At 43.5% G+C, this 10,795-nt stretch overlaps 1 protein-coding gene across 1 annotated transcript in view; it reads left to right on the forward strand.

Annotated features, from left to right (window-relative positions):
- The window catches only part of NUP153 (nucleoporin 153kDa), a gene marked incomplete at its 5' end in the record, with an annotated part of 24,697 nt that overhangs the window by 488 nt on the left and 13,414 nt on the right, over positions 1–10,795 (forward strand). Inside the window, 9 exons of the mRNA XM_010139685.1 lie at positions 1,712–1,960; positions 3,029–3,168; positions 3,250–3,378; positions 5,634–5,750; positions 5,869–5,913; positions 5,999–6,052; positions 8,143–8,289; positions 9,025–9,077; positions 10,707–10,789. Of these exons, the coding sequence (XP_010137987.1) occupies positions 1,712–1,960; positions 3,029–3,168; positions 3,250–3,378; positions 5,634–5,750; positions 5,869–5,913; positions 5,999–6,052; positions 8,143–8,289; positions 9,025–9,077; positions 10,707–10,789 (1,017 nt within the window). The remainder of the gene's footprint in view (positions 1–1,711; positions 1,961–3,028; positions 3,169–3,249; positions 3,379–5,633; positions 5,751–5,868; positions 5,914–5,998; positions 6,053–8,142; positions 8,290–9,024; positions 9,078–10,706; positions 10,790–10,795) is intronic.

Consider the following 10,795-nt stretch of genomic DNA (forward strand, 5'->3'; position numbering starts at 1 on the left):
CCCAAACACCCCCAACCCCCCCCCCCAACCCCCCCCCCCAAACCCAGACATTCCCTTCCAGCAGCTGTATGTGAAACTGCCTTAGCTTTAAACTGTAAACACAGTTGCGAAACACACTGGAGCTTGTCTTGGAAGTCATGGGTTAACTTCAGACAGTCAATTAGCCAGGTGCAAAATCTTGATGATACTCACTTGCAAGTGTGCTGGGTTACATTTTCTTTTTCAGAGGGCTGCAGTGAGGGTCTCTCTAATTGTCTAAGGTAATTAAAACATTAATTTGTTTTGTTGTCCTCAAAACAAAAGATCCAACGCTAGAATGCTGGAGGAAAATTCCTCCATGTGTCTTGGTTTATGTTTTCTTATTCTTTGGGCCTCTTCAGACAATCTAGTAAAGTTCCTTGTTAGTTAGAACTGGGGAACTTGGTTTGTTCTTTTTGAAATACTTGGTGACATTCAGATGTGTGTATGGTTAGCGTGGGGTCTTGGAAAACCTATTTGGGCAACATTTGCAACCCCTTGTTCACCGTATCGAGGATTAATTCGTGTTTTATGTCTGTGCCTCTCACTCTTTCTGTAGTTGTCTGTGAATTTGCATATGCTTTCATTCGAGTTTCTCTTAAATTAGCACATTTGTGGAACTTAATTTTTGATAAGGAGAGAAGTTTTATCTGACTACGTGTAACCATCTGTGTGGAAAGTCAGTTGCTTCTGTTGCTGGCAGAGTGGAAAAGAATGAGGAAATACCTTTGTCACCAATGTCATCTAATTGTGAATAAGGAGCTTTATTGCTTTCTGGGTAGATGTGGCTTGAGAGCAAGTTTGGATAAAAAATAGGGAAAGTCTTCATGAATGAGGAGCACGTGTTGGTTTTCCTGGAGAACTGTGTGAAAGGACCTTTCAGTAAGAACAGCTGCACAGCAAACTTTCTAGCTCCGAGAAATCAGGAGCAGATGGACTCCCTAGAACCTTTAGTAGCTTGTGTTGCAGTCTGTGGAAGCAGCAGAGCAATCTTTCTTGCTATAGTTTGTAATCAGATTTTTAAATTCTTATTGCTGTTACAATTTTAGAAAGCCTCTTTCTTCAGCTCTGAGGTAGCAGTGTGCCAGCGCCTGTATTCCTTTGCTTGGCCAGCCTTCAGCCTACTAATGCTTTCTGTATCTCAGACAAGACACTTAATGGATAGCAGATAATGCTTTGCCTGCGGCATGGCCTGATAAGGGAGAGTTTGGGAGGGACCAAAACAAACAACCCCCCCCAAATCTCTGCAAATACACATTTTCATGTTACATTTCAGATTAATCTCGTCTTTGTGGCAAGATGATGGAAACTGCAGGGTTGTCTGTAAGGTGCTATGTAACCTCGAATTTTGGAAAGCTTATTTTATCTGCAGAAGGAGGAGTTTATACATGAGTGATTTAGTGAAAAACCCACCCAGTGCCAGAGCACTTGAGCATGGGGTCAGAATTTGGTGGTGTAAAACCTCATCACTAACTACTTCTTAATGCGACGTTAATACTTAGTATCACAAGCAGAGTCGCTGTTGGAATCAGACAGTTTGATGAAACCCTATCTGGGTGAGGAAGAAGTTAAATTCGGCTTCTCTATTTCTGTGCTTAGAACTTGGCAGTAGCCTGAGTGCTGATAGAAAAGAGGTTTTGGCTTCTGTGAGCTTGCCTATAGGAAAGCTGATTGTCTCCCTGTTCCTGTTTAGAACCCTCCACGAGCAGGTCGGCATTGAACTTCTCAGCTGTGCTAACAAGGCCCTCCCTTCATCGGAGCCATTTGAACTGTACGCTGTTGGATTCCCCAGTATCACACTGTCAGCCCTCTACATCTTCTTCACTTGGTGTTGGGAGTCCTGGGCTGTCTCTTGTAAAAGAAATAAAAGATTCTACCTCTCAGCATGATGATGATAACATCTCAACAACCAGTGGCTTCTCCTCGAGAGCGTCTGATAAAGGTAACTTTCGTGTTCTTTAATGGATTTTTTTTGGTAGCGTGATGTAGTTCACATCCTTTAATATTCCACACCACCTTAGCACATAAAGTAGGTGAATGTCAGCTTTGGATGTTAGAATTAAATGTAATTCTTAGTGAGTTCTTGGTAAATTTTAGGGGTATATAATCCTGTCACCTTTTTTAATGTAACCATGCTGTGGAATGCATCTGTGAGAGCCTGATGTTACAAAAACTTGGTGCCGATAACCGCTCATCTGTAAACCTTGAACTGGGATCAATCATTGTCAGTACTGCAATATCTTTGCTGCATCCAGCGAGGAATGTGCACCACTTTAAAGTGAAAAAAGGAAACATCGTCCTGGTGTAGATGGGGACCTAGGTGCTGTCACGGAGAAAGGGCACACAGCGGGTTTGCAGCGTTCTCGAGTCCCCCATATAAACAGGGATTGAAGTATGCTCGGCAGATTCTCTGCAGACTGTATTTTTACTATTCAGAGTAGGTGTTGATGGCGTGTAGCAATAGAACCTGAGTTTACTAGAGCTTTCCGGTGTGTCTGTATGTATAAAACATACATAGAAAATAGCTCATTAACTCTGCTGGTTCAGCCTGTGGGGAATTTTTCAGGTTGAAACCCTGTGCAGTTTTGACCTGTGCTGGACTCCCGCCCTTTTGCCACCAGAGGAAAAGTTTTTTATCATTAGCGATGCACCAGCACTTATGCAGTTTCCTTTTATTTTTCCATGAAAGAAGGAAAAATAAAATTGCTCAGCATTGGAAGCCTGTGATTAACTTGTGCGTGCTCTTGAACGGTTCCTGAAAGGTAACGTGTTTGCAGTGCTCTGAGCAGCATTCCAGTTCAGAGCTGATCCTTGCTTTTCATACCGTATGTGAAATTGAGCTGTTTGAAGAGCTCTGAAGGTTAGCATGTGGGGAAAAAAGAGTGTGAGGGGTCTTTTTCATTCTGGAAGACTTTTCTGTCCTAAAGATCTCTGGATTCAGTGTAATACTTAATATTAAAGCTCTCTGTGTACCCAAGGCATTGACATACTGCACGTGTCATTTTGGCAGATATCACCGTTTCAAAAACTACTTCAGCCCCGCTGCTCTGGTCCACAGAGGCTGAAAGATCTCATCCCCTCTCGCAGCATCCTGCAGCCAGCTCTAAAAAACCTGCGTTCAATTTATCTGCTTTCGGATCTCCCTCTTCTGTAAGTACCATGAGTGTTGACTTTAGTCCATGTGAATGTGCAGCTGTTTCACTAACCGCTTACCATTATCCTTTTCTGTAGTCACTTGGAAACATTTCTGTCTTTAAGACAAGCCAGCTTGGGGATTCGCCTTTTTACTCTGGAAAGACCACTTATGGTGGCGCAGCTGCAGCAGCAAGGGAGACCAAAGGGCGAACCGCTTCTTACCAGGTATGAGAAGAGTCGTGCAGTGGGAGGGAGAATGTAGCTGTAATACAGAAGGGGCAACACTGCCACAAGAGCTGTGAGCAGGGAGCTGGCAATGCGACATCTGTTCCTGATTTGCCCTCTCAGCCTACACGAGTAGAAAATTTCTGTTTCAATTCTTTTTTAACTATAGTAGTCTCTAAAAGGCAACTTTGCCCATCCTTCGGTCTTCCGTGACCTAGAGGGGAGGCATGCAGTCCTAAATGGGATCTCAAGATAAACAACAAAATGCTTTCTATTTGACTATCATTCAGATGGCTCTTGAAAGGAATTACTTGCCCTGAAAAGTCCTTTGTGTTCTAAAATGAACCAGCAGATTAAAAATGCTGACAACTGTCAGTAGCTAAAGTTGAGTCTAAATGGAAGTCAGTAAAATCTGGTGTGGTTGGGCTGTGTTTATATAAAAATGATCTTAATAAAATAAAAAGCAAAAGTGAAAATGAACTTTATTTAAGGAACCCTCAGTCAGTTTGCAGATGACACCAAGCTGGGTGGGTGTGTTGATCTGCTTGAAAGTCAGGAGGCTTTACAGAGGGATCTGGCCAGGCTGGATCCATGGGCTGAGGCCAATCGTATGAAGTTCAATAAGACCAATGTGCCGGGTCCTGCATTGGGTGACAACAACCCCCTGCAGCGCTACAGGCTGGGGGAGGAGTGGCTGGAAACTGCCCAGCAGAGAAGGACCTGGGGGTGCTGGTTCAGCCGATTGGACGTGAGCCAGCAGTGTGTTCAGGGGGCCAAGAAGTCCAACGGCATCCTGGCTTCTATCAGCAATAGTGTGACCCGCAGGAGCAGGACAGTGATTGTCCCCCTGTACTCATCACTGGTGAGGCCACACCTTGAGCACTGTGTCCAGTTTTGGGCCCCTCACTTCAAGAAGGACGCTGAGGTGCTGGAGTGTGTCCAGAGAAGGGAAACGAAGCTGGTGCAGGGTCTGGAGAGCAAGTCTTGTGAAGAGCAGCTGAGGGACCTGGGGTTGTTTAGCCTGGGGAAAAGGAGGCTCAGAGGAGACCTTATCGTTCTTCTCCCATGTGACAGGATGAGAGGAAATGGCCTTAACCTGCACTAGGGGAGATCTAGGTTAGATATCAGGAAGAACTTCTTTACAGGGAGAGTTGGGAAGCGTTGGAACAGGCTGCTAAGAGACGTGTCGATATGGTGCTGAGGGACATGGTTTAGGGACCCTGGCAGTGCAGAGTGAACAGCTGGACTGGATGATCTTAGAGGTCTTCTCCAGCCAGATGATTCTATGAAAGAAGAGTTTGTTGGACCTACTCTGTCAGTCTGTGTCTACCCTGGAACAAGGAGACCTACAAAGGGACCTGACTTTCAAGGGGAAACCTTGAAAACTTGTGGTTTGTTTTGACTTGGTGCTAAACCAAAGTTCAGAACAGTCAAAACTGGTTTTATTATTTACAAAATAAACGAGGGTTATGCTGTGAAGAGGAACTAAAGTACTGGGCTTTTAAAGGAGAGACTCGCTTGCTCGTTGCTGTGTGCGGTGGCTTACGGTGAGTCTCGCTGGTGTTTTTTCATGCTGCGTGCTCTGTTTCCTGTCTTCATGCAGCAGCATGGTAAGCATGATGTGGTTACGTGAGGGGTTTAACGTCATTTAAAACAAAAACACTCACCTCACGCGGAAAGAAGGTTGTAAAAATTGTATTCAAAGTCATGTGGTGCAAATAAAGCAGTTTACATTTTTGGTGCAATATCTTTAGATCTGTTTAAATCTTCTTAAAGAGAGAGTAAAAAGATCTGCAGTCACCTGTAATTTTGGGGGAAGGGAGGAAACGAGAGAAGTAAAACCAGAAATTCCTGATGATGACTCTGTAGACTGGTGTTAAGATGGAACTGGCACCACCGTGAAACTTCAAGATGTGTTTTATTACTGAAAGTACTTTCTGCAGCTCATACCTTTGCTTCAGTTCTGTTTTCCTGATTGCTGCTTCAGAGATCCCACAGGCCTAATGTCTTCCTTTGTGTGTGTGACCTTTTACATTTCACTGTGGCTTTTGTTGCTTTATCCCGTGTGCTCTTCAACTTTACTATAAAGTCAGCAGAGTCTATTTTCATCTTAATGGCTTGAACGCTCAGTGAGTGCATTTCTCTCTGTCATCAGGAGAGTATTGGTTATATCATCAGGGTAGCCATAGGGCATAAAATACACACGTTTAATTCAAAATAAAGCATCATCATATTTGCTATGCTGATTTTTTCAGCCCCCGGTAAGAAGACAAATGAAAGCTAAACAAGCAAGTGTGCAGCCCTATGGTGTGACAAGTTCCACAGCGCGGCGCATCTTGCAGTCCTTGGAGAAGATGTCAAGTCCTTTGGCGGTAAATCACCCTCCTTTTGATCCATTTCATGTTGTGTGCTTGAAAAACATGGTCAATGGTGCCAGGGTAAGAGGTCTTCCCTAGGTAGTTTGATTTATTGCGCTCTTCTTTTCAACAGGATGCTAAAAGGATTCCGTCTCCTGTGTCTAGTCCACTGTCTTCTGTAAGTTGATGACAAACCTCCCGTGGTTTTGTTGGGTGGAAAAAAATCCATCATCTTCTAATTTTTGGGCTTTTTTCCCCCTTAGCCCATGGACAGGAGCGTGCTGATTATGACTAGCTTCCAGTCCAGACGAAAACAGGTAAGAACCAGCAAAACCTTGAGTGCAGGCAGATAACTTTCTGTGCTTTGTAGCTATTAGAAGAAATGTGGTGAACCTCGGTGATGAAATCAAGTTAGTATTGGCATTCTGTGAATTACAGCTGTCTCGGCTGTGGGGAGAGTGCTAAAAATGTCTTCTCTGCCCACACTAGATGGAGGACTGAAGATTACTCAGCTTAAGAAGTATATTGTCTTTATGTGGTAGTGTCTCACTATGTCAGTCTGGAGCACACAAACGAGTTTTATCTTGTCCTGCAACTTGGGGTTGAGTTGCATGTTAGTCTTTCTGTTAAGGAAAGCTTTCTTTTGCAGAAAGAATCAGAAATAGAAAAATATTGATAGAGTCATCCTACGGACCTTGTGCCGATTTCCATTTTGGGCAGAAAAAGAATACTTAACGTTTTTTCTTGCTCCTCAAAGTAAGGAGAAGGAAAATTGTTAAATGTTGTCACTTCTGTAACGTTTTGTCTCTGAATTTCTATTTGGATTTAGCACTGAATTGGGATAATGCTGCGGTAAATCATTATTTTCTTTGGTTTTGTTTAAAAAAAAAAGAAAACTAGTCATGTTCTTCACCATAATTATTGTCCTAGTAATTGCAAACAAAGCTGGCGTGGGTCCTCAGTCACGCTGTAGAACTACACCTGTGATGAGGCATTAAGAAAGATCGACCAGTCTTGCAGCGCAGAGCCTGACGTCAGTCGGAAAGCGGACGTTGCGCACAGCTGTCACTGGGTAGAAGCAGAGACATTGTCTGATCATAATACTAGAATTCAGAAAGTTTGGCAGGGGAAGGGTGGCCCTTCATGAGAAAGGGAGGAGAGGCTTGTGTGCGCCAAGGAGAGGGTTATGTGTCTTCCTGCTAGAGCAAACATGGTTGACAGAACACTGGAGCACTCAGGCAAAACTTGTGCAGGTATTTTTTGCGGTACTTTTCTTCTTTTGAGGATCTGCACCAGACAGAAGGGCTCTTAGTGCATTAAACATCTAACTGGGTGACTAATTCTTTCCTTGTATCTTCCTGTTTAATGTGGTATCCTTCCAGGATTAGGTCACCTACTGAGGGGGTGAAGGGAGGGTGGTGAGTGGTGGGTTTTAGTGAGGCTTTGATACTGTCCCTCACAGCATCCTTTGGGCCAAGCTGTCCAGCAGTGGGATGAGCGGGTTCACGGTACGCTGGATGAAGAGCTGGCTGAACAGCAGGGTGCAAAGGGTTGCAGTGATTTGGGCTACATAAATTATTATACTCATTTATTACAGCTGAATTTTGTTACCAAAAGTAGGGAGATAATGTGACGTTAAAGCAGCATTGTAACAGTTTCTGTGGGTATTACTTTAAATAACAGCATCCTCCAATACTTCTGAACCTTAAGGCTGCAGAAGAGCCCTTGGTAAACCTTGTAGCCTTTTGGAGTCTTTCTTGTTTCACAATTCTGTTAAGTCAGCCTTGCAGAATGTGCAGTGCTCTCTGCTAAAGATTAACTCTTGTCTGTGGAAATGCTTCGACGAGGAGAGTCAAACCAGAACTTTGAAGTGCTTCTAATGTGACTCTGAAACATTGGAACATATTTTAATGAATGAGACTATTTTTTAAAACTTTTTTTTTTTGAGAGCATAACTTGGACGGAGGGAAATGGGGGGGGAAATGAAACCCAGAAGCCTGTGTCATTAGCTGTCTAACGCTTTGAATGTGAAAAGAATGGATTAAGCCAGTGAAAAGATATCACAGTGTGGGCAGAGGAGAAGAGAAGGTGGGAGCACGTTACAGTAACCTGAGTTATTTTGATTATAATAACGTGAACTATTTTGTCTGTGAATTTAACTGCCAAGTTTTGAAAGAGGATTCGGTCAGACTCACTCTGGTTACTTCTATAGCTGTTTGCGTTTCCCACCTGGTTTGCTGGTGATTTAGCTCTGCAAGCTAAATGCTTTCAGTGCTTCCAAATAATTTTCAGGTGGTGCTGAGACTGATGGGAGGCAGGTTTAGAGCTCTGTGACTTGTTTCATCAGTAAACGCTGTGGTAGTTTGGGTGGGTGCAAGGATAAATTTTTGCTGCTTCCTTTTCAAAGATGGAATCACAGCATCCACCTGTCCAGCAACTCGTGACACCAAAGGCAATCTCTCTGTTTGGGAGTCGCAGCCTGTATGTTAAACCGTCTCTGACTCCAGCTGCTAATTCCAGCCAAACTCACCGGAAGGTAGATGTAAAGCACCAAGTAAGTAACCATTCTGGTCCTTACCTGCCTGCTTTTTCCAAGCTTGGAATGTCTCTAAGCAGTTCCTCTGCTAAGGTGCTCTTTTCTTGGCAGAGAGTACCGATAGTGTGGTTGAGGTCAGCACTGAGACAGTGGGAGCTGTTGTGGCAGAGATGCTTTGAGCTTTTATGGATTTGATAGTGTTTTTGGAACAGTAAGTGGCTGGCGGATGTTTTCAGAACGTCATGTTGGGTCGGGCTGTTCTCAGTGAAAAAATGTCAAAATACAGAACCAGCCTTTTCCTTTGCATATGCTCCTGTACACAAAGTTGTTGCTGATGGAGCACGCTGATGTTGTGTATAAACTCTTCCAGGTGAGCTGCGGGCTCCGAGTGAGGGTTCTGACAGTGACCTGTTGCAATCACTTTCTTAATTCCTCACTCCAATCACTTTGGGGTAGACAAGAGTCCCTGAAAAACTTCCCTTAACCTAATATTGGCATCTCTTTCAGGCAAAAACACCGATGGAATGTAAAAATGACCAGGTATTAGTTAAATCAATGGGCTTTTTAGACTGGAGATCAAAGTGGGTAGTCATAGTGGTTAGGGACCAAGCTTAAGTAGATGAGGTCTATGTAGAGTATTGAGTGGTATAAATAAAAAAAACCCTCACAAAACATGTTTGCTTGTTTGTCTTTGCTTCATGTAGGGTTTATAAATACATCTGGATAAATCTTGAAATCAAACTTATCTTGCAGGGCTTGAGAGAGAAGAGTTTTCCTGCAGAACAGCAAGTGAAACCATCTGAAAGGTATGACAAATGCATTAATTCAAAATGCTTGAGAGAAAAAAGCTCTCTCCTTTGTCACTGCAGTCTTCTTTTGGAAGGGCAGTAACAGTTCTCAGTAAGTGGACTGGAAAATACAGTGAAAAAAATCCCATTTGAGAGAGTTCAACCATTTGTGCCTCTTGGTGTTCGTTAAGGGGGCAGCTATTCGTTTCAGCTAATTACTTAATTGGTTGGAGTCCGGAAGCTTTGTCCTAAAGAAATTCTTCTTTCTGAAAGATTCTTTGTAAGGTGAAGTGTCTTAAAGTTCAGGAATATATGTAACTTTTAGGGGTTTTTTTAAAAAGTGAGAATGTGGAGGAAGGTGGGTTTGGGTTTTCTTTGATGCTCCTTTCACGGCAAAGTCACTCGCCTGCTCTCTGAGTTTGCCTGGAAACCAGGAGCCCTTTAGAATCACCTGAGGCCAAATGCGAAACTTGTCTCTAAAACACGAAATTCCGGGAGAGCTATTAATTGTGTTTCTTCTTGAGGGCATTGCCTTGGGTTCCACTGCTTGCTCGGTTGAGGTAGAATGACTTCACCCCCAGATCACATTAAGGGCTCTCCCTTCTGGGCAACTGGTCTTTTGGGTAATGCTTGAATGAAGACACTCTGCATTCAAAGGGTACTTTTTTTGGAGGACTTTTCCCTTCTGAGGAGCAGTAGCAGGGAATTGTGTGTTGTTGCCTCTGAGATCATCTTTCAGGCAATTCTTATGTTGCCTCGGGCATTCTTTGGCTTGCAAAAAAACCTCCGAACTAACCATTTGTTTTGGCATCTCATGGTCTGACTTCACAGCAACAACCTTTTCAGGGGTGGAAGAGATTGGCTCTAAGGTTTTGGCGTAGGTGCAAACAGATGGTAGGTTTGAACTGTGGCTTTTCAAAGGGTTCTAAATTTTCTTTAGAACTCCTTTCTTCTCTTTCATGTAGAAGGAAGATCCAGAGAACTGCTACTGCTTTTTAGTTGGTTCTCAAATTTTCCTGCTAAGTTCTTTGATGAAGCAGGTCTCTGAGTGTCCTGTCCGGGAGCAGGAACACTCCTGATGAGAAGGGGCAGCTAACCCGCACTACTGTGGTGCAGCTCTGTTCCGCCTACCAAGGGCTCGTTAGTTTACCAACCTGGGTCAGTACTGTACTTGCCTGAAGGCAGAAAACTCTCTTTGCCCCTGCTCATGAGTTGACAAGTGTTAACAGAGAAGAGGAAGATGGGCCATTACAGCCAGGCTGTAATTGTCTGAATCGAGCTCTATTTTGACATAAAGTTTTTATCAGAATTTGAATTGATTGTCAGTTTGGATTAAAGAAAAGTTTGAGCGTATGACTTAAGGACCTGGCTTCCTCTTGGTGGTTACGGTGCTAAACAGACTGTTCGCCAGTGTCTGACAAGTTTAGACCAATTCTCTTCCTCAGTCTTCTGGAAACCTGCCCTCGTGTCCTCCTTGGGATCAAACACACTTTTGTGCTTTTTGTGATTGCGATTGGAAGGTGTCAGTTCTAGGACTAGCAGTGGCTATAATAACTTGAAACAATTAGTAAGTTGATTTTTTTCTTTAATCTTTCTTTTTATTTTCCTTCCCCCTTCCTCAACCTCTGTATTGTTGTTCTGTGCCAGTGATGTGACTTACCCCCAAATTGCTACTCCTGCATCCAACGGCCTGTCTTCAGAAGGAGTGAGTGGTGGTGGCAAGATGAGAAGGGAAA

This window comes from Buceros rhinoceros, unplaced genomic scaffold, assembly GCF_000710305.1.
Source record: "Buceros rhinoceros silvestris isolate BGI_N320 unplaced genomic scaffold, ASM71030v1 scaffold6827, whole genome shotgun sequence".
In the NCBI taxonomy this organism is placed as follows: domain Eukaryota; kingdom Metazoa; phylum Chordata; class Aves; order Bucerotiformes; family Bucerotidae; genus Buceros; species Buceros rhinoceros.